The 25,043-nt window shown below is 36.5% G+C and overlaps 1 protein-coding gene across 8 annotated transcripts in view; it reads right to left on the bottom strand.

The window, feature by feature from the left end:
• EMB3011 (RNA helicase family protein) overlaps window positions 1–25,043 on the bottom strand; it is a 77,679-nt gene that overhangs the window by 14,611 nt on the left and 38,025 nt on the right. For all 8 annotated transcript variants that reach the window (XM_090008600.1, XM_090008604.1, XM_090008603.1 and 5 more), the window contains 7 exons: window positions 19,054–19,231; window positions 17,323–17,552; window positions 17,040–17,219; window positions 8,407–8,478; window positions 8,126–8,302; window positions 7,819–7,880; window positions 6,642–6,794 (listed from right to left, as the gene is read on the bottom strand). In XM_090008600.1, coding sequence (XP_089864726.1) covers window positions 6,642–6,794; window positions 7,819–7,880; window positions 8,126–8,302; window positions 8,407–8,478; window positions 17,040–17,219; window positions 17,323–17,552; window positions 19,054–19,231 — 1,052 coding nt within the window. The remainder of the gene's footprint in view (window positions 1–6,641; window positions 6,795–7,818; window positions 7,881–8,125; window positions 8,303–8,406; window positions 8,479–17,039; window positions 17,220–17,322; window positions 17,553–19,053; window positions 19,232–25,043) is intronic.

Genomic DNA, 25,043 nt, shown 5'->3' with positions numbered 1-25,043 from the left:
TCTCTCTCGTGATTTGAGAGGGTTTCACTTTTTATAAAAGGAAGTCTCCTCTAAGGAGGAGACATCCCTTGTTATTTTCTGAAATAGAAAGTCTTATATTTCATTAAGTAAAGAACGTCCCATTCTAACTAAAATCAATATATATATAATATATAATATATATATAATATAATATATATTATTATTCTAGTCATAATTTATTGTTTTTAAAACTTATTTATCCTAACATGGATGGGTCAAGGATCTCGGCCAGTGTTGTGAAAAGCGTTGAGGCGTAGCGAGACGCTCCACCAAAAAACGAGGCGAGGTGTAAGCCTCGAGGCGTAAAGCGTAAGCCTCAATTTGTTTTTTTGAAAACTTTAAAAAAATATAAAAAAAAAAATATCTAAAAATACAAATAAATAAAGAAATGCTTTATTGATGAAACAACAATCAATAAGAAATAAAAAATATCAAATAAGTACTAAAAAATATGAGATTAACATATAAAAGTAACTAAAAACTGATTATATAATTGGAAAATATATGAGATTAACCAAAAAAAGTTAAAATATACTAAGAAACTGATTACATAACTGAAATAACTGGAAAATGTATGAGATCAACCTGAAAAAGTTAAAATATATGCAATTATTCTAAAAAATATGAGATTAACATATAAAAGTAACTAAAAGAATGATTACATAACTGGAAAATATATGAGATTAACCAATAAAAGAAAAAATATACTAAGAAATCGTTTACATAACTGGAAAATATATGAGATTAACCAACAAAAGTTAAAATATATAAGATTATTCTAAAAAATATGAGATTAACATATAAAAGTAACTAAAAAACTGATTACATAACTGGAAAATATATGAGATTAACCAACAAAAGTTAAAATATACTAAGGAACTGATTACATAACTGAAATAACTGGAAAATATATGAGATTAACCTACAAAAGTTAAAATATATGAGATTATTCTAAAAAATATGAGATTAACATATAAAAGTAACTAAAAACTGATTACATAACTGAAAAAAATATGAGATTAACCAACAAAAGTTAAAATATACTAAGAAACTGATTACATAACTGAAATAACTGAAAAATATATGAGATTAACCTACAAAAGTTGAAATATATTAAGAAACTACTTACATGACTGAAATAACTGAAAAATATACGAGATTAACCAACAAAAGTTAAAATATATAAGATTATTCTAAAAAATATGAGATTAACATGTAAAAGTAACTAAAAAACTGATTACATAACTGAAAAATATGTGAGATTAACCTGCAAAAGTTGAAATATATTAAGAAACTAATTACATGACTGAAATAACTGAAAAATATCCGAGATTAACCAACAAAAGTTAAAATATAGTAATATACTAAGAAACTTATTACATAACTGAAATAACTGAAAAATATATGAGATTAACCTACAAAAATCTTTTTGATTATGTCTCAGAAGTCTTGTTTAAAAAAAAAAAATTGCGCCTTGAGGCACAGAGGGCCGCGCCTCAAGGCGAGGCGCTTCTTTTGCGCCTCAAGGCGCATTTTTTATAACACTGATCTCGGCCAACAGGTCCATGATCCATATTCAGATCCAAAGTTGTGCCAACACATATTAAGAATATATTATATATCATATTAATCCAAACAGCAAAAGTATTATTATTTTAGTAAAAAATTATATTTATTAAATTTGAAAACCTACAATTTTTACAAGATATTACAATTGATATGTCTGATACCCACAGGTCGTCAAATGTATTGCTTAAAGTTTTTTATCAGGTTGTTGTAGAGGTTGAACCTCAAAATATTGTGCAATTCATTACTCATAATGCAGAAAATTATAGGGCAACATGTAAAGAATTGGCAGAAAAATTTGGGTCATTCTTTTGGACCCCATGTGTTGCCCATTGCATAGACCTCATGCTTGAGGACATTGGCAACATGGACAAGGTACATCAGACAGTTGAATGTTGTCAAGAAATTACTAAATTTATTTATAATCAAGCATGGGTTTTGAGCTATGTCACAGGGATTCGGCTAGCAGAGTGCCACACCTGTGTCGACGCGACGCGACGTGGGTTCGGCTGCGTGTGCAGCACCGGTTGCAGTCAACCCGACCCTGGGTGCGGTCAATGCAGCCAGGGTCATTTTGGTCCAATTTTTCAGACTTAAAAAAATTGCCAAGAAAAAAATTTTGCCCTATATGTCACAGGGATTCTCTAACTAGGTGCCGCACCCGCACCCAGATTCATTTATGTCCAACTTTTGGACTATATATATATATATATATATATATATATATATTGGACGCAACACCCGCACCTGGGTTTTTTTGGAAATGCCGCATCCTCGCACCCGCACCCATGTGACATAGGTTTTGAGCCTAATGAGAAAGTACACTAATGATGCTGAGTCAAATCATAGTGAAGTTACTAGATTTGCTACAAATTTTTTGACAATGCAAAGTTTAGTACAAAATAAAGTTGCACTAAAAAATGTTTTCATCCGATGAGTGACATGCACATTTCGATGAACACAAAAGAAAGCCAAAGAATTTGTAGATATTGTATTGAGAAGTGAATTCTGGGATTCATGCGTAAAGTTATTAAGAATAATTATACCTTTGGTGAATGTATTTCGATTGGTTGACAGTGAAAACAAATCAGCTATGGGTTATCGCTATGAGGACATGGATAAGGCAAAAGAGGTTATTAGAGATAATTTAAAGGTGAAGAAAAAAATTTACAAAACTATATGCAACATCATTGATCATAGGTGAAATGGGCAACTTCATCAACCTCTTTATGCTGCAACATACTATTTAAATCATGTATTTAGATACTCTCCTACTCTTAAAATGGACAGAGAAGTCAACAAGGGACTTTTGGATTGCATCGTAAGACTAAACCCTTATTATAGTATTCAAGATCAAATTCATAAGGAAATGAAAACTTATGATAGTGCATTATATGATATGAGGAGATCTGCAGCAGTGTGAAACCGTGTCACAATGCATCCAAATAATTTATTTTGTGTATTTCAATTTTAATTTCAAATTGTTATTTAGCTATGATGGTTTATATGATTGTATATCTGTTATTGAATTGGTTTCTTATTTTTTTTTTTCAGACTTATGGTGGGCCAGGTTTGGAAGTAGTATTCCAAATCTTAGAGTTTTTGCCATTTGCATTCTAAGCCAAACATGTAGTGCAAGTGGATACGAGAGAAACTAGAGTGCCTTTGAGCAAATTCATCTAAAAGAAGAAACAGATTGAAACACAAAAGGCTCAATGACCTTGTCTACGTTCGCTACAACTTACGACTTAGGCAGAGGTATATAGAATTGTAAAGTTTATTTGTCATTTTCATTCAAAACTCAAATATATTTAATTTTTTCATGTTATCTTTTTAAGCAAATCAAAAAGCTATAACACAGAAAGCACAAAAAGCAATTTGATCTCATCAGTTTAGAACATTTTAATGAATTGGATGCATGGGTTGAAGAAGCAGAGGCTATTTTGACTGAAGAGGACATTGAATGGATTAACATGAAAGGAGCACAAGAGGTAGATGACAAAGACCCCACATAGCTTGGTGATGATGTGGATGTCGAAACTGAAGAAGAAAAAAGATAATGAAGATGATTATCATTACTTATGTATCATGTATTCATGTTTTATTAAAAAACTTGTTCTTGTGAGATGTTTTTGTTTATGTAATATAAAAGTATGACTCTTGTGGTATGTAATAAAGATATAAATGCTTCACAATGTGATTTTATGTATGTAGTTTGTGCAATTCATCATTATTTCATGTCATATGATTTTTTTTGAATTTTTAATGAATTTTTCTTTTTTCTTTTTCTTTTTCTTTTATTGAATTTTTTATTAAAAATTTACGATACGTTTATGATACGATATGATACAGTGTTACTATTGGGTCGACCAATATGAGTAACGATACACTACTTACAACTTTGATGTCAATAATATGCCGATGTTTTTTTGGCTAAACCATTTTGTTGTGGGATATTTGAGCAAGATTTGCGATGTACAATTCCATGGTAATCAAGATAGTTTTTAAAATCGTTTGGTAGAAATTCTTCTCTGGAATTGGACATAAAAATCTTAATGTTTGCTTTAAAATGATTTTTAAATTTTAATATAGTTTTGAAAATTTTGAAAACAACCAAACACTTCGGATTTGAGTCCAAGAAAATATATCTGCGTATGTCTACTATAATCATCCACAAATATAACATAATACGATATTCCTCCTTTAGATATGGCATTCATTGGTTTCCATACATATGAATGCCAAAAGGCAAAAATTTTATTTTTTTAAGGATGCAATCTTTACAAACAAAATCCTTTTCATTACAATTTTCAAGAAATGGAAACAAGTGCAATTTTAATATACTTAGATGTCCTATGTCAATTTTCGGTCTTTCCTTTCAACAAAATTACAAAAAGCTTTATTTGATAACTCTAATATGTCCATGAAGTAGAGATCATCACCTATGGTCCCGCCCAATCGGCCTCCCAGACTGAAGATTATGCACCAAGCAATCACTAGATGGAAAAGATATCCTACATCCATGGTCGACAATATGATAAACATATAAGATGTTTAAATTTAATTTTTTTACTACTCTAATGTTTGGTATATAGAAATTTTGAATATTTGTGAAAAAAAATCTTTTAATGTTCCAAAACTTTTTATTTTTAAAGAAGTCTAATCGGCGGCTGAAACATAAGAATGATTGGGGCTAATATGACATTCGGACAATGTGGACTCATGAGGAGTCATATGAAAAGATGCACTGGAATCAAGAATCCAAGAAGTCTTACCGGGGTCCACTCATGTAGATACGGTCACACCGAAGAGAGAAGTTTGGTTCTTGAATAGTGGTTGTATAGCCTCCATTAGTTAACTAAGAGACATTGATCCAATACTTTTTGAGTTTTCATTTACACCACCTTTCTTAAATGATGGCCCCATGGAAGCTACTTTCTTTTCTTCCCTTCTATCTTCTCTTCTCCTTTTTGGGCAAAAAGGTTTGATGTAGTACGGCTCATTGCAAAAATGACACAATCTTCTTTCTGGATTCATAGTCATTGGAGTTTCTTCCAAAATGTAGAGGCTTGTAAGTCCTTGTATGATTTTCGGGTCTTCACATAGCAAGAACGAAATCTTCATTTTTGGAGGTAGGTTTCTTTAACCTGTTTTCTTTCATAGTTAATTCTTCTATAGTTTTAACTATGGAAAGAGCACCTCATCTACCAAATACTTAGTTTCCTCAAAGTCAAGTCTAAGTCCATTAACAACTTGATAAAAATGCTTCGTTTTCACGAAGCTCAATGTCCATAGGATAATGCCATTTAGGCTCTAAGAGGATTAATTCATCCCAAATGAGATATAGAGCATTATAACACTCTTACGCTCATGTCTCCTTGGGTCATGATTCTCACTTTATTTTGGAAATTACAAACATGAGCAATATCTTTTAAGGAATACATATCTTGAAGATATTTTCAGGCATAACTAGGAAAATCAAACTTTGCTAAGCTAGAACACTTCTTTATATCTACACTATTAATGAGCCACCCCATAATTTTGGAATGACCCATCTTTCATTCCTTCAATCTTTTCTCATAATCGACAACGCCCTTGGTCATGTCATCTCCTTGAAGTGCCACTTCTTTTCTGTTGTCATTCTTTGTGAGCACAAGTCTTGGCTCATTCTCGGTGCCATCCACCAAACCCCATATACCCTTGTCCCAAATTTGATATTTTGCGATTGACGCCCACATCACATAATCGGTATATTATTAAGTCTCGCGAGAATGGTGACGATGGTCTCTCGGTCCTCCTCCATAGTAATGAATGAAAAAGAGAGAAAGAGAGAGAGAGAGAGAAACCATGTTCACAAGATCCACGAACTCACGTCCACAAGATTCAATATTTCAAAGCTTTGATACCATGTAATGAAATGAAAAAGAGCTCACACACCTCACGCGAGGCAAAACACAACCCAAAATGGGTTCAATCACAAGGGCCACTAATGGCCAAGAGAACGCACTTAAAAATATAAATATATTATGGGAGGAATGCACAAAGAATGCAAGAGTTACAAGGGCAATATGTCCCTTATTTATACACACATAAGGGAGTGAGGCTCCCATTATAGTCGTTGGGGAGCCCCCGACGGCTATATTGTCAAGGACACAAATTAAAAAATACTAAAAGACAGTTCTGCCCTTAATGGGCAGATCCTATATATATATATATATATATATATATATATATATATATATATATATATATACACACACACACACATCAATTACAACTATATTTTAACAATGCTATCCCAAAAAAAGCACATCGAATCCTGAAATTTTTCAGGATAAATAAAAGCTGGTGGAGCTTGCTAATGCCCTGTATAAGCCATGCACATGAACATGTGTTTGTGTACCTGAATGTGTGCACGCTTATTAAAAAGGAGAGATAAATTACAAAACTTAAGAGAAATCAAGATCATGACTAACATTCCAACAATATCAAGACCAATGCTCCTATTCATATTTCTTGCTTTGAGGACTTCGAACAACAATGATAAGTATTACCTTCCAAAAAAGTTAGAGAACTTCTGTGCATTTAACGTTGCAGATGTTACAATAAGCTTGAAATCACGGCGTCTGGCAACCACTTTCTTTAATATCCCAAACAGCACATCAGTACTTAGTGATCTTTCATGAGCTTCATCCATGATTATTACACTGAAAAAAAATAGTAATTAAGAACTTAAGATAGAGATAATAGGAGATAAATGAACATGGTTTTTGTTGTGCAAGTGTTCAACACATGCATGCTAACCATGAGAGAGAGAGGTGAGAAAAGGTTAGGGACTTCCATAAAATATTAGGTAAAAGAAACAACTGAAAACAAATAAAAAATCTATGAAAAGATCCAGGGCCTCATAGGCTGCATTACATGTTAAATTTCTGCCTAGATATATGTGCATGTATATATCATGTTTATGCATTTGTCTACAAGTGTGCATATGATACATGATTAGGTATGATAATACATTTTTATGTTGTACTGAACTGACCACCTACAGTAAATTTTGTGATGGTTATTTGAAAATCCCAAAAGAGAAATAAAAACTTATGTAACTTTTAAATAGGAATTCAAAAAATTAAAATGATTCGCAAAATAAAGTTTCTTCTTATTTTGAAATGTTTCAAAAAGCTAAATAAAGAAAACAACAATAGCATTTCTTATTTTGGAATATTTCAGAAAAGCAAAACAAAAAAGATAATAATTACATGCAGAGAGTACGCAACAGTCTTTACACATAAGGCAGGATGTTGACTTAACGCGATCATTGAAGCAAGTTCCAGTGTGCACATCTGTTATATTCACTGATCTAAAATAAATAAGCTTTAGACATTTCTTTTCTCAATTGACATTAAACATAGGTAACCTTTGAGCAGACCAAAACTTAAACGTGATGAAAATATCAATTTGTTAAGCACGGAAAAACTTTCTTAAAGACAATTGAGAGGTGAGAGCAAAAGTTCAAGCTGGAATCTAGACCAAAAGAAAAAATGTGAAGCATTGTCTACTAGGGAATCCATTATGAATTGATCACCCATAACAGCAGGCTTTCCTCTTCAGTATCTTTAAAATCCAATAAGATTGTCATAGACAGTCAACCAAAAAATAAAATAAATTAAAGAAAGGAAAGGGAAAGAGGATTGACAAACTACAGGTGCAAAGACTGGGCCAAATTTATACCGGTATTTGTCAAGATCTGAATCCTTCAATGTCTCACGCAATAAAACTCCATCAGTCATATACTGTAAGAATGAAATGCAATGTGATCAGTAAATAGAACTCCAAAATCACATACAGAATAAAGAGCCTTGTGACTAGTTTAGCTTGGTTATTCATATTCTACATATAAAGAGAAGCAAGCCCAACTATCTAAGTATACACTGGAACCTCTGTAATCTTTAGTCTATGAATGCTGAAAAATACTTTCTCAACATTGATATACTACAATGAACATAAACAGTAAAGATGTAACAAATATGACCATCACCTTAATTACAGTATTTGGTCCAGTCACATCTTCAAATCGAATAGCATAACCAACTTTATCCCCCAAATCAGTTTCCATTTCCTCACTAACACGTTTTGCAACACTCATTGCAGCGACACGCCGTGGTTGAGTGCAACCAACAACCCCATTTTCTGTGTATACATCTTCATGAAGATACTGTCAACAGGAATACCATCAAAGCTATTAGTTACATAATATCCCTCGTTTTTTAAAACAAGAGCTAGTTGCAAAAACACAACCACAAAGTTATGGATAGCAACCTGTGTCAGCTGAGTTGTCTTCCCAGACCCAGTTTCTCCGACAACTATAATCACTTGATTCTCACGAACCACCTGCCAAAACAATAAGCCAACACAGTGCGATAATGCTTGCATCTTTGGAGACAACCATATGAGATAAATAATGATAAAAAGCAAGTTGGGCACACATTTAGATATACATCTAAAAAAATCAATGCCTCTGCAAACAAAAAACAAAAGGTGGATCATGAAAAGGGGTTAATCTAGGAAGTTAATAAGGTGTTGACTTCCATAGCCATCTGCAGGTGTTAACACATCACCACAAAATACACCCTTGAAGTTTAAAAATAACTTGGCGGCTCCATGCATTAATGGACACTGCCGTAGATATTTTTACAACTGTGTAAAAATAAGTTACACATTTATTAGCTGTGCTTTCAAAATGCACAATTATTATGTTTTCCTAATAAAAATTACTAAACTTTCCATAATTATGATAATTAATACACCTAATCACCATAGCAATTTTCAAATTTGTTAGGGGCATAAAATTGTGGTGAACGTGTTAACATGCATAAATGTCATGGACCTTAACAGCTACCATACATTCAAACGTATACATTCTACATGGTATATACAGTGTATATAACTGGACGGCTTTGCAGATGCACAAGAAAAGAATCCAATAGCTTGGAGTGATATTAAACTGATCTTAAATGTTCAAATTGGAGCTATATTGAGCTGATATTAAATGTTCCACTTATTTTTCTTGTTCACACATGCTCAGCCATGCATAAGACAATACAACAGCAAGTGCACCATCCTGCATGGCCGAATATGTGCAAAAAAGAAAAATGAGCACATTGAATGTTAGCTTGACAATTAGGCTGTTAGTTGACAAAAAAAAATCTGGTGCGCTGTGCACATTTGTTAATATATATATATATATATATATATATATATATATATATATATATATATATATATATATATATATATATATATATATATATACATTCGTATATATACAAGTATATGTATACATATATGTATATATATACATATTCTAATTTATTGAAATACCCGATAGGGGTATTATTGTAATTCTGTCATTGTACCTTTCCTTTTCTTTTTTATCTTTTTCCTTTTTTCTTTTTTCTTTTTACTTTTTTGTCTTTTTATTTTTTCACTTTAGGATGACCACAAGGGGGCCCACTCTTGTAGTCGTTGGGGCCCCAACGGTCATATTTCTGACCGTTGGAGCTCCCAACGACTACAAGGGAGCCCCCTTGTAGTCTCTTCTTTAGAGCCTCCCTCCTCTATAAATAGAGGAGGTGTTCTCCTTCTCATGTATGGGTTATATACCCCTCTCTCTTCTCTTCTTCAATAATATCCAACTTATGACTTTAAGTCATTTCCATATTTGAGAGTTTTTGTGTGTGCACATTTGGTATTTGTGTTCTTGGCTTTAGTGGTCACTCTTTAAGAGTGACATTTGCTCTATTGGTGCTTCCGCCTCTTTTCATTACATGGTTTCAGAGCTCGGTTGGTGATTGGGCTTCTCTTTTATCATCTTGGAACGCGTGCCTCTCAAAGTTTTTGAAGAAGAGAAGAATATTTGGTGTCGATGGAACGTGACTCTAAAGTGGAGCTCTCTTTTAAGCTAAATGGGTCCAACTACCTCATGTGGGCCTCCGCTATGGAAAATCACCTAAGAGGTAAGAAACTTTGGGGTTTTGTTATGGGAACTACTCCCGAACCCTCTCTTGTTCTCACCAAAATTGAAAATGAGATTGAGAAGGCTTTGGATGGCGATGAGCGCATCAAAGCCATTAATGAACATCAATCCAAAATTGAGGATTGGGAAAGTAACCACGCCAAAATTTTGGCATGGTTTATGAACAATGTAGATCTTAAAAATTGTGCTAATATTGCCAAATTTAGAAGGGCCAATGAGGCTTGGTTTTTCCTTAAGGGTATGTATACCCAAAAGGATCTTGCTCGACAATTTTTTTGTCAAGAGAAAATTTGTTCTACCAAACAAATGGACATGAGTGTCCGGGACTACTTTAGCTCTCTAACCCCCCTTTGGGATGAGCTTGCTCTTCTTGAGCCTAAGTGGGTTGCTCCACAAGATATTGAGCTAAGAAGGGAACAAATTGAAAAGGAGCACTTTTTTCAATTCCTTCATGGCCTTCGCCCAGAATTTGAACAAGGGCATCCATAGAAGCAAAGCCCTACCTATTGAAGATGCCCTTGCCGAGATATGTCAAGAAGAGACTCGACTTGGTTTGAGCATTAAGGGTGATGATGTTTTGGCCGTTACTAGGCACGGATCTAATGTTAAAGCATATAGACCTCCCCACTTTAACAAAAATAACTATGGACCTAGAAAGGGGATTATATGCCATTATTGTAATGAACCGGGGCACATAAGACCGGTTTGCCCAAAGCTTAAAGGAAAAGTTGCCGCGGTTGGAGAAGATTCTCCAAAGAAGGAAGAAAGCACCAAAGAAGGAGATATCAAAGAAACTCTAAATCACATCTCCGAAGTTCTCCAACATCTACTCAAGGCTTCTCCTTCAACATCCGGGGCCGCCATTGCCTACTCTACATCTCCTCCAGGTATGTGGATACTAGACTCCGGTGCTTCTTTTCATATGACATCTCATAAAAATTCTCTTTCAAATGTTTTTTCCGAACCTATATCTTCTTGTGTTTCAACGGCAGATGGTACATCATTAAAAATTGAAAGTATTGGATCCCTTAATTTTAAAAACTTTTTTGTTCCTAAAGTAAGAATCGTTTCTAAAATAAATTTAAATTTTTTTTCCGTATCTCAAATTACCGATCATGGATGCCAAGTCTCTTTCTCACCCAAGGATTGCACCGTGCAGGATCTCCAGTCAGGGAAGCTGATTGGGCAAGGCCATAGAAGGGGTGACCTCTATTTTATGGATTTTTTGACTCTTCCATCTAAGCCATCGTGCAATCTTGTAAAGGACAAAAGTATTGGAATATGGCATGAGAGACTTGGCCATCCAAATTTTGTAAAAATGTCTCTTTTTCCGTTTTTGAACAATACTTGTAAAGACAATCACATGACTTGTAAAGATTGCATTTTTGGGAAATCTAAAGCTATTCCATTTCCATAAAGAAGTTACTTTACCACTCGGCCATTTGAACTTATTCATTCCGATGTGTGGGGACCTTCCCCTATTTTGTCTAAAGGTGGTTTTTCGTATTACGTGGTATTTATTGATGATTTTACTCGATTCACATGGATTTACTTCCTAAGTCGTAAATCCGAAGTTTTTTCCTTTTTTAAAGAATTTCATGCAATGGTCAAAAACCAATTTTTGGGAAATCTATCTATTCTTAGATCCGATTCGGGAGGCGAATATATGTCCAATGATTTTCAAACCTATTTGAAAGAAAATGGAATTTTTCACCAACGTTCTTGTCCCAACACTCCGCAACAAAATGGCCTTGCGAAAAGAAAGCATAGGCACATAATAGACTACAAGAACGTTATTAATCTCAAGAAACATTCCAAAATCTTTTTGGGCCGAAGCGGTTCTAACCTCTTCATATCTTATCAATAGAACTCCTTCGTCCTCCTTGAAAAATCTTTCTCCATTTGAAAAACTTTACAATATGTCTCCCGATTATAAAAGACTAACAATTTTTGGATGTAAATGTTTTGTTTTAACCCACAAGAATGATAAACTTTCCCCTAGGGCTATTGAATGCATTTTTTTGGGATATGGCGAAAAACAAAAAGGATATCGATGTTTTGACATACTTAAAAATAAGCTTTATATCTCTAAAGATGTCACATTCCTTGAAGAGGAAAGTGGTTTTTCGCACCAACCAAATGAAAATATTGATTATTCATTCTTATTTGACTTATTGCCTAAAGATGATCATATTGATCCTAATGAATCCCTTAGTGAAGATCTTGTTGAACATCCAAGCGATGATCAAAACTTAGAACAAAATGTTTCAAGACAAATACAAGTCTACTCTAGAAGGAATGAAAGGAATCCTCCTTGTGCCCTTGAAAGATTTTCCCAAAATGACTCCATCGAAGAGACTTCTCAAAGAAGGTCAAATCGGATTTCTAAAATACCAAATAGATTTGTTTCTTATGACTCTTTTTCGCCTAATTTTCGAGCATGTCTACTTGCTCTTCACTCCTTTCATGAACCATCTCATTACAATGATGCTAAGCAATATGCTCATTGGAATGATGCTATGCAACTTGAACTTAATGCCCTTAAAAAGGCACAAACTTGGGAAATCATTGATCCTCCCAATGACAAGAAACCCATTGGATGTAGATGGGTTTTTAAAGTGAAAACTAAGAGTGATGGTTCATTGGAAAGATATAAGGCTAGGTTGGTAGCCAAGGGATATGCCCAAGAGTATGGGGTAGATTATGATGAAACCTTTGCCCCCGTTGCTCGAATGACTAGTGTTCGAGCTCTCATTGCTATAGCCGCAGTTAAAAAATGGCCAATCTTTCAACTAGATGTCAAAAATGCCTTTTTGAATGGTAATTTAAATGAAGAAGTATATATGAAACCGCCTCCAGGTATGGATTTAAATGGAAAAATTTTGAAATTAAAAAAGGCCTTATATGGTCTTAAGCAAGCTCCTAAAGCTTGGTATGATAGGTTTAGTAATGTATTAATAAATTTAGATTTTTCTTCTTGTTATACTGACACTGCTCTTTTTGTTAAAAGGACAGGTGACTCCATTATTATGCTTCTGCTTTATGTTGATGATATGATCATCACTGGGAATGACATAAAGGGAGTAGATAATGTAAAGACCATGTTAAAAGACACTTTTGATATGTCTGACCTTGGTTATTTGAGATATTTTTTAGGGATTGAAGTGGCTTATTCCCCGCGAGGATACATCTTATCTCAGATGAAATTAGCTGCTGAAATTTGTGCCAAATCAGGAATATCTGATGAAAAGAAAGTTGAGACTCCTGAAGTCATTAATGCAAAACTGAGACTTGAAGATGGTGTTCTTCTCGAGGATCCAACCCCCTACTGTCAATTAATCGGATCTCTCACCTATCTATCCATCACACGTCCTGACATTGCTCATGCGGTTCATGCAGTAAGCCAGTTTCAGCATGCACCTACTTCAGTTCATATGGCAGCCGTATTGAGAATTGTCAGATATATCAAAAATACTATATCCAAAGGACTCTTCTTATCCTCTTCCTCCTCTCTTGACTTAACTGTTTTTACTGATGGTGACTGGGGAGGAAATCCCAATGATCGTATCTCAATAACCGGTCTTTGTATTTTTTTAGGTGAATCCCTCATTTCGTGGAGATGCAAGAAACAGCAGAATGTCTCACTGTCATCCACTGAAGCTGAATATCGGGCCATGGCAATGACAACTATGGAAATCGTATGGCTCAGAAGTCTCCTTGCTGACATGGGCGTCCCCATTTCTACTCCCACCAAGCTCTGCTGTGACAACAAAAGTGCAATTTACATTGCTAGTAATCACACCTTTCATGAGCGGACCAAGCATATTGAAATGGACTGCCATTATGTTCGAGACGAATACCTCAGAGGGACTATCTCATTACCATATGTTACTTCAGAGCATCAACTAGCTGACTTCTTCACCAAGGTGCTCTCAACTCCACGATTCATGTTTCTCCTTAGCAAACTTTCGGTCTTCTCCCCGTAAAGTTTGAGGGGGCGTGTTAAAATATATATATATATATATATATATATATATATATATATATATATATATATATATATACACACACATTCGTATATATACAAGTATATGTATACATATATGTATATATATACATATTCTAATTTATTGAAATACCCGATAGGGGTATTATTGTAATTCTGTCATTGTACCTTTCCTTTTCTTTTTTATCTTTTTCCTTTTTACTTTTTTGTCTTTTTATTTTTTCACTTTAGGATGACCACAAGGGGCCCCACTCTTGTAGTCGTTGGGGCCCCAACGGTCATATTTATGACCGTTGGAGCTCCCAACGACTACAAGGGAGCCCCCTTGTAGTCTCTTCTTTAGAGCCTCCCTCCTCTATAAATAGAGGAGGTGTTCTCCTTCTCATGTATGGGTTATATACCCCTCTCTCTTCTCTTCTTCAATAATATCCAACTTATGACTTTAAGTCATTTCCATATTTGAGAGTTTTTGTGTGTGCACATTTGGTATTTGTGTTTTTGTGTGTGCACAATTAGGCTGTTAGTTGACAAAAAAAAATCTGGTGCGCTGTGCACATTGTGAGAAAATTATAGCTTGAACCTGCTCAACTGCTGCCTTAACTTAGACATGGGTAGATTAGTTTGCAAAATCTAGTTTTTGGGTCTCCTGCATGCATTCTAAAAAGTGGCAATCCTATCATATTTACAACGATTTACACACAAAAGGCCAGCAATACTTAGCACATCAGCCAGGACAGTATGCAGAAGCTACATTGGTAGTCATTGCCCTCAATCCACCACCTATATTTGAATGAAAGTTCAGTAATGCTATCAATACAATGATGAATATTTCTCACCAGACTACAGCAAACAAATTTGACAGCTAAAGAGAGCCTCAAATGTAGCTTCTTTTCCATGTGGACTCAGATATGCACAATTATAGGGCTTATTTAACAAAGCACTTAATTTCTCAGTTAGCGTAACAGATGTAATCAACAATGTGATGTTTTCACCTTAACGTGATATGCAACCAACAAAGACAGCTGGAAAATAGGAAAGCAAGCTGACTGGATATGGGTCAGGTAAAGCTTGACCTGACACTGGATGTGATTTTGAACAGCAGGACCAGAACTGAGTCAGATTTCACAGTATAACTCAGGATCTGGTCATGACTCGCAACCCTGTGATAATTTATAAACTGAAATTAGTTAAACTATATAAATTTCCATGTGAAATTAGCAAAACTAGTAAGTTAGACCTTTTCTATTTACATGATTTTGACCAGGATCCACATAGAACCAACCATATATGCCCTGTTACTCCCATATTTGACCTTATATATATACCATGTCAGTGTTCCACCTGATTTGTGTTCCTTGAAAAATTTGCATTATGGTCCAGGGCTCCAGATTGAGTAGGAAAAGGTAACATTTGAACCTCAAACTACAAACAGAAAGAATGTTAAACTAGTAGCACAGCATGTGAGACCTAAAAAAGAAAATCCAAGTGCCTTGATCATTTCTTTACTTGATGATTCATTGATATCAAATCTAAATCATCAAAATGTTTGTAGTTTTAGACAAACAAATTAGAAAAGACATGTTTCAATCTCAGAATGGGAAAAAGAAAAAAATAAAGCTAAAATTGCCAAGTGTGATTGTAAATGTACTTTATCTGTATAATCAGTTTTCATGCCTTGAACCAACACAACATTGAAAATATTCTACTTCAAAAATATGAACATATAATAAGTTACTAGAATCATTTATGATCCACTTAGAAAATGAATACTTGTTAGAATACCATGATAGTCCACTTTACCACCATCTCCATGCAGAAATATTTTTAACCAACTAATATCAGAACACACTGGATAACTTATACCCCTTCCATGATTTAAGCCAGAAATGATTCTAATGCTAAATCGCTCAAACAAAAGAACATCTACAAGTACAAAAGCAAAAAAGTTAGTCATGGTCTACAGATAATTAATTACAAGCTTCCAGCACTTTTCCCATAATAGCTTTTTAAAACAAGAAAAATTCTTATAGTAGCTTGTTATATTACAAAATTTTGATTCTATTTCATAGAAAACAGTTAAATCATCACATTTCTTGTGATAGAAAGGACATTACTGTAATGAAATGGATTGAATCCGATACACATGCAAGAACATGTAAGAACAAACTCTCAATCAAGTTGAATGCTTGATTGAATCACCGAACTACCCACACAAGGGTCTTAAAAATGTTGATATTGCATAAATTCACTCACAAGAGTGTTAAAGAATACAAGGCCTTTAAGGCCAATTTATAGAACAAGTTCACCATTGGGGGCAGCCCAAGGTGACTGTTGGGCTGCTCCCAACGGTCAGAATTATGACCGTTGGGAGCAGCTCCAAAAGTCACTTGGAGCTGCTCCCAATATTACAAAAACCTAGAAAGCAAAAAAGAAAACAGAAAAAGAAGAAAATAAAAAAGAAATAAAAAGGATTGTCAGCCCCTATTGGGCTGACGCCTATTACAGTGAAAGTACCAAAATACCCTTGATGGGTATTTCGGTTTACAGCGCTTTAAACATACATATACATATATGTAGATCTAAATCTGTATCTTAACATACATATTCATGTGTATATGTATACATATACACATATGTATATGCATATCTTACATATCTTAACAATTACATGCCAAAGAGCCTTGTGTCAAGATACCCACAGATAACACACTGGAATTGCAAAAACAAACTTGTGTCAAGTGTGCAGTTATAAATCAGTAATGGTGAACGTATAGCTATAAATCAGCAATCCTATCACACATATTCATGCAATTCTTGCTCAATGAAGAAAGTGAAAATCTATATCAGCAGTATCCAGAACAAATACTAATGAAGCAGAATTAGCATTTGCTAAGTTAAGAGAATATCTACCTGAAGCAACTCATCTCGAACAGAATATATTGGGAGATATTGCCTTTGTTCCATTAATGATTTTGACTTTGCAAAATCACTAACTGCTTCACCTTTATCTTTGATGTGTGAAGCAAACTTTGCACCTTCCTTAAAGTCAACTTCACCCTCTTCCCCTACTACAGAAGTGTCTGCATCAATCTGGAAGGCATATATACAGATAATAGTTAATCCACAACCAACACAATATTCTGCAAAAACCTTAAGTGTAACAAACCAAAGTTATTAGTAGCCGATACAAGACCTGCTCTGCTGTCTTCTCAACACCAAGAATATCACCAAGCTTGGACCCAGCAAGCTCCCAAAACCGCTGACGTGATTTGTTCATACTCTGCTTTTCATGAACTGCTCTTACTAGAGCAGAGCCCTTCCTTGATATTATAGCCATATCTGATGTGGGATCCTTTAATGGCAGAACAGGCTCTGCCTGCTTTGTGAAAACAATCCGGCCATCCAAGAAGGGTGGTTTTGTGTCTGTGAAAACAGATATACACCAAGTGAACAACATTTTGGTATTCCAGGAAAGAATTACTCTCTTGTATTTCCTTAGAAAGACAACATATATTTTTTTGTTTTAGCAGAACAAATGACAGAATGGAACAATTATTATGCCATCAAAAGTCAATAAGAAAATGATGCCTTGATCAGATAATGTTTCCAGAATCATTCCACATGCACTAGGAATAGACGCTGCAGGAACATGGAATGTAGGATTTATCATTTGGGAAAAATAGATGGAGCCTAGGTTTTACACATAGTTTAGAGGTGGAATTCTCTGATTGTCTACCCTAGTGGAAGCTCTGGATGGCTTCTTAATTTTTGGGAAGTAACCTGGATAATCTAATGTACCATTACATGACTTTAATCTTATGCACTACTTTTCCATGATGATTTAGATGCAACATGTGCCCTCACACCCTTTTCACAGTTTGAATCAACAGAAAAAAGAGATGACACCAGATTAGCAAATGCATGGTTTGAAACCTGGGATCAATGTGAAGTTTTGACAGAGAAGGATTCCAGGGCTAGAAGACCCACATGATTATGGTAGGGTGATCCTGCTTTTCCGCCATCCTGAAGGTTGTTAAATAATAAAGCTAAGCCCTACTTATGACAGTTCTAAAATAATACTGACAATCAGCTTTAATATTTGTCAACAGATCATTAGATGAATTTAGGTAATAATCCACCATGTAATGAGTGTAGCTGAATGTTGGGCTGCCAAGAGACATCATATTCAAAAAATGAGTGTAGCTGAGATGCGGATGCTTAGATGGATGTGTGGAAATACAATAAAAGATAAGATTCGGAACGAGGAGATACGTAAGAAGGTAGGTGTTGCACCCATTGAAAATAAGATGAGAGAGAATCGTTTACGGTGGTTTGGACATATTCGGCGAAGGCCTAATGATGCTCCAGTTAGAAGGTTGGAGAAATGGGAAAATATATTAGTTAAAAGAGGTCGGGGTAGGCCTAGGAAGACTTGGATGGAGATGATAGGAAAGGATATGAATGCTTTGAACCTCACCGAGGACATGGCATTGGATAGAAATGATTGGAGGAAAAGGATTCATGTGGAAGACCCAAAATGAATTTCTTTTTTGGTTCATATCGCTGACCCCAATTGTTTTGGGATGAAGGCATAGTTGTTGTTGTTGTTTGTTGTTGTAGATCATTAGATGAATTTAGGTAATAATCCACCATGTAATGCTAACAGCCAACAAAAGGTGCACACTTTGTTTGGAGAAGAGAAAATGTCTAAAGGAGACAACTAGATGATGGGGATTAGCCTACCCAATATAGAAGTGAAAAGTTTTGATCAATCCTTCAATGGGCTCAACCAACTTAACTTGGTGAGTTCACAAACAGCAATTTTTTGCACAGGATAACATTTAGTTAGATGACAGTTTTCTCTCGCCAAAACAACTTCCAGAAACTTTAACCAAGAAAAATGAAATTTAGATTGATAACTCACCATGAACAAGAAGGATAACTTTCCGTTCGTCCTCGTCATCAAATTCAGTTTGCACCTCAGTCCCTCTAACAGCACCAGATCTTAAAAGTTGCCGATCCTCCCACTGTGCATTGTCTGCAGTCAGCTGAGACAACTTTTTGCTCTGAGCAAGTGTCATTTTTTTTCCATCCTTTCTTATCTGCATGTCCAGGTTATATACAGTTTCAATCAGATGATGGAAGAATATTGCATGTGTGTGTGTATGTATATATATATATATATATATATTACAGAGAGAGCGAGAGAGTTATTTTCCACATAGAAGATAAAAGTGGGATAAGATCAGAAAAGAATTATAACTGATAAGAACAAATATTAGGTGTCACATTACATACGTCAGTAGAGCTCAATACACAAGCAGATTGCAAAAGAAAAAGCACATGTCATGGTTACTAGGGCTACTACAAACATGAAACAAGTAAGCAAAACATCCATAGGGCATGTTCCTGATCACTGAATATTCATGTGCATCATGCCAATTAACTGGTCCAGAAAAGGTAACTTTTGATGCAATATTAAAGCACATGGATATCAAAGAAAACTTTTGGACATTTGTGCATATAGTTCGCAAACTAAACTCAATGATTTTGAGTTGGAGACATATATGGTTCCAATTGAGACTTGTTTCAATCTAGGTGATTTTTGAGCATATAGTTCCCAAAATAAACTCAATGATTTTAAGTTCGTGACATATATGGGTCTAATTGAAATTTTTAAACTAGATTCAGTCTAGGTGCAATCAGATGGATAGAAGTGTAGTTTGATATGCCCAAATGAGACTGAAACTAATCTTGGTCGCAACTAGATGGCTAGGCTAGAACAGGTAAGTCCATGTTTGACCGTGCTCAGGATGAAAGCGGCTCCAGGTCAAATATAGGAGCCTGCATCATGGACAACCCTTCGAACTTTTCCAAATAATTGAAGCATCGGTAAAACCCACATGATGGTAAATACCCTACACAGACCCCAATTTTAATCTATAGTAGTACTCAAATCTGACCCAGATCCGCTCTACCCAACTTATACATATGTATTATCTAATAACAATAAAAACATAATGCTCTCTCTCTCTCTCTCTCTCTCTCTCTCTCTCTCTCTCTCTCTCTCTCTCTCTATATATATATATATATATATATATATATATATATATATATATATATAAAAAAAAATTAGTCCTTTCTTTTCGCGAACCACAGGAGGGCCTAGCGCCCTTATTAATCTGACAAGAGAAATGAAGCACTTCACCGACCGATACTACCAAGAGGCTACCTTCGGGAGGGGGGGGGGGGGGGGGGGACGTTCCAACTATGGGACGAAAACTTGAGATTGCTTATGGGTTTACCTATAGAGACTGTCATCCTATCCGGATTGATTGACTGGCCTTCCCACCGGCTGTCATGGCTTAATGCAGACAAAGCAATGCTAATGCCTTCATGTCTTGTCTATTCAAGCCCTTTGATGACCAAGCCACTCTTGTCATTGAAGTTCTGTTTATTCACTCAAGCAATGCACTACAACAGTCATCTCCTTAAGGGTAGTCACCCTTCTCTCGGCATCATGGAGCTTCCTTTGTAGGCCAGCAGATGGCCTTCTAACAAGTCATAGTCACGCTCACTAAATATGCAAGATTTTTGTTGGATCAGATCTTTCACTTTGACGGAAGCGACCCAACGGAAACAAAAAGATTCTTTGCCTCCGCGCAAACAAGCGCAAGAGAAGAGAAGCAAGCGGGAGGTCACAAGGGGGGAAACAAAAAAAACCCTGCAACAGTGAGTGAGAGAGGCCCTTAGGTCATGAGTTAACCCATCTTTTGCCGAAAGGGATTGTAGTAATTCAGGATCTAAACTACTTGGAATGGCTCTCCCATATTGAGAAATTTTGCCTAGAAGCATTCAATCACATAAGCCCTTGATAGTGTGTCTGACTTCGCTATTGACTCAGGTAAACCATCACCAGCCAGATCGAATTCCTTTAAATCCTATCACTCCTTCGGTCGCTATCGCTCCCTCTTTTAAGCAAGGAAAAATATAAAAGAAATCAATTGCTCACTATGCTCGCCCAGTTCCACTCTACGATACAAGACTTCCTTCAACAATCGGGTTACGCAAGAGAACCCTTCAGAGTGGGTTGCAGAGGCGTCTGGCATTTGTTGATTTATTGCAAATCTTGCAGGAAGGACTCATCCATTCACACAGCAAAAAAGACACCCATGTCCATTGGGGCCAGATTGCCCGGCTAGAAGAACAAGTCGTGCAAGGATGCAAGGATATAGCAAGTAAGCATGGTTATCCCTTATCTTCTACTTTCGTTAAGACAAGGGCTCGCAATGGAACCCCACTGTGCCGGGAGACCAAGCAAGGCATACATAGCAGCATAGGAGCCAACTCGGCGTCAGTGGCTTCGTGCCACACTGGAGTGATCCAATATGTGGTATTGCGCAAGGTGGCATAAAGCTAGCCCCCTACCAATTGTGTATTATTCAAGACTAACCCCTCCCTCAGTCGTTTCGCTCTCTATGCTCACTCACTCCTTCGGTTGCTATCGCTGGCTCTTTTAGGCTATGTCACAGGGACTCGGCAAACCAAGTGCCACATCCGTGTCGACGTGACGAGGGTGCGGGTGCGGTCAACCCGACTCTCGGTGCGATCAATGCACCCAGGGTTATTTGTGTCTAATTTTTAAACTTAAAAGAAATTTACGCCCGATGAAATATGTTGTTGAGGGAGGATTAGAGCAAAAAAAATTTGCCCTAATCCTCCCTTCCTCTCCTCCTGAAGCCTCTGTCGAACCTCGACGCCGCCGTCGACCACTCCGCCTCTGCTCTCCTCCTCAGGTACGCTCTCTCCTCTCCGACTCCCTCTGCTCTCCTCCTCTCCTCACCTCTTCGACCCCTCCCCCTGCACAAATTATATGTGTGTGTATGTGTGTGTGTGTGTGTATATATATATATATATATATATATATATATATTGGTGCACCCCCGCACCCGCACCCATGTGACATAGCTTTTAGGTAAGGAAAAATATAAAAGAAATCTCTTGCTCAGCGAGCTAGAGCAGCCCTTAGGCTGAAGCAAGCGAAAGCGAGGCAGCCGAGTGTAAGCTTATCCATCCAAAAATTTGAAAAAAAAATGAGTTCTATGGTGTCTGAGTGTGAGTTTGTCCAGAAGAAAGCGAGCAAAGAAGCAAGATAATCTGAGCGAGTTTGCAAGCTCCGCGTTGAACAGAAAACGATTGTGAGAGAGTTGACCTTCCAAGAGTGGTCCAACAGTACTCTCGCACGGGTGATGTCCTGAACAAGTGCAGGCTCTTTTTTTGTTCTTTATATAACTATGTCACCTAGGTACGGGTACGGAGGGTACGACACGGAAATTCCAAAAAAATGTGGGTATGGGGACACAGCTATATATATATATATATATATATATATATATATATATATATATATATATATATATATATATATATATATATATATATATATATCACATAAATAGAAAATAAATTCAAAATAAACTGAACATGATCTAAATATATGTGCTATATCTAAAATATAAAGTTATAAATTAAAAATTGATAGGACACGCAAAATGGTATGTCTAGTACCTGCCCCGTGTCGACACGAGTCAGCACAGGTATGGCCACCTAAAACGGCGTGTCCCGATAACATAGTTGTATAAGTGCTCGCTTTGGCAATGCACAGCACCCGACATAGTCAGAGAGGAAGCCGAAAGAACTTCTCATTCTTGGAGTTTAGGGATTTCTCGACCAATGCATCTGTTGTTTCAGAGAAAGAGAAATGTGAATGAGGATATAGCCACTTCGATCCTCAATCCTTTCTCACCCCGGAGTTCCTATCCATTCTTGGAATCAGTATCGATCTACCTACAAGTATTTATCTTTAAGCTTTAGTCAAGCCGAAGGTCTTGCTTAGAAGTTCTATTTAAGCTAGCTCATTGGTAGAGGATCAATGAAAATGCAAGTGAATTATTGCATGTGCCAACGCTCGAGGAGCCTCGAAGGCTACTCGAGCTCCAGATGGGCTAAACTCTATCTAGTTCATGGACCAGAAAAAACCACCTCCGTGCATTCCCAAATCCATGAGTCTATTCTCATCTACAGCTGATTTTAATTCTCTTATACTTGTTGATGTTCTCTCCAAACGGGAACCGGTACAAACAGGATAAAGGCTTGTCATGGCTTGCAAGCAAGTTGTGTGAGGGGACAGAAGTTGACGACCCAGTAACACACCACTACTCTAGACTGGATCTATTTGAATAGCTTGAAGAGCTATGCTCACTCAATCCTTCGGTCGCTATCGCTCTCGGAAACAATCCCCTTGTTTCTCATACTACTTGCTTGACAGAACTCTTTTCCTGCGCATCCTCAAAGCACTCGCAAAGCAAAGTGTTAGGGCTTTGCTCGTTCATTCTCCTGCAAGCTAAGCTGGTTGTTTTTCGCACCAAGAAGGAGCTTGCCTGGCATGGAGATTGTCTTAAGGCAGACTGTTAGCTCAGAGTGTTTCACACCTTAGCTGGGCTGCTAATCTGAGTAGACCAAGGCCAAACACTCATCGTTTACGGCATGGACCACTAGGAATCTTGTTCTCTCTTCGTGCTTTCGCACACCAGCGTCGGTAGGGACCCCGAGAGCTACTGCTCGCTATGCTCACGCACTCCTTCGGTCGCTATTGTTCCCTCTTTTAGGCAAGGGAAAATATAAAAGAAATCCCTCGCTTGCTAAGCAACTAAAAAAGCAAGGAAACTGTTCAAGGTAAGTCCTTTCCCTTCAAGCAAGGACAAATAATTTTTCTAAAAAAACTTATTGAATGAATTATAAGATTTCACATTTCACTCACTCCATCGAGGTGGCATAAAGCTAGCCCCTTACCAATTGTGTATTATTCAAGATTAACCCCTCCACAAGGGTACATGTAGGGACCCACCATAGCATCATAGGTCGTTGGGCGGATGGAAGGTTGTCGTGAGTAAGCCAATGTGGGGGGGACCAAAGGCAGTTCTTCGTGGACCAGACACACTTCGTTGCTTCGCACCTTCGCGTAGCTCGATCCATCCATAGTAGTGGAAGGCTCTGCACCTAAGCTTTGTTCTGCTTCGCTAACACGAGATGAAAGAACAGCCCGAAGGCAGTTGCAGAGTTAAGAGCTTTGTTACTTGTATTTGTTTCTAGTTGGTGATTCCTTCTTTCGTAACATGTGCCGACCACTATGCCACTAGGAGAGAAAGAAAGTGTCCGTGAGCAAAAGCTCATTATTACATTATGATGATCTGGTCGAGAGTATGATACATTGTTTTTTGTGATGCTTCAACCGCAACTCGGTCTAACGTGATAGGGCTCCACCTTTACCTATTTTGTTACCTATGCCTTCGCATTTGATGCTTCGATCAACCATCCCCCTTTCCTAGTCCAGGAACACTTTGGGGGTGAACACCAATCCGAACAAGTAGGGTCAATAGTTCAGCATTTAGGTTGTAACATAAGGCAACAAACAAATCTTTCACCCTAGTTCTCTCTCCTAGTTATTCTCTGAGGTCTAAATTTAACCAACTGTCTATGAACTTCTAAGACTAATCCCTTTTTCTCTGATCTTTCATGCCTTACTCTTTAATTCTGTAACAAAAGAAAAGAGATAGGCACCTTACGAAACAAAACGATCTACCCTCAGTGAGCCAAAATAGAGAGCTCGAACCGTCTCCGTTAAGTACCTACTTTGAATGTCGTCCCTCTTTTCTTCTTGAATTTAATTATCGTCTTGTAAAAAGGCTTGGTTGCTTGCTTGAGTGGTGTTGCCAAAGGTTCCAACCGAAGGTTTCCCATGGGTTAATGTTCGGTTCGCAACGAACGGGCCTGAACGTAAGGAAGACATATAGCAATACTATATTAGGGTAAGCCCTTCTATAACAACTCCTTATACTATAAGTCTATTGCCTC

The sequence above is a fragment of the Nuphar pumila genome, chromosome 6 (assembly GCF_984573655.1).
Source record: "Nuphar pumila chromosome 6, dmNupPumi1.hap1.1, whole genome shotgun sequence".
Classification (NCBI taxonomy): Eukaryota; Viridiplantae; Streptophyta; class Magnoliopsida; order Nymphaeales; family Nymphaeaceae; genus Nuphar; species Nuphar pumila.
The sequence above is the reverse complement of the archived record's forward strand: the minus strand, read 5'-3'. Positions and strand labels throughout refer to the sequence as shown.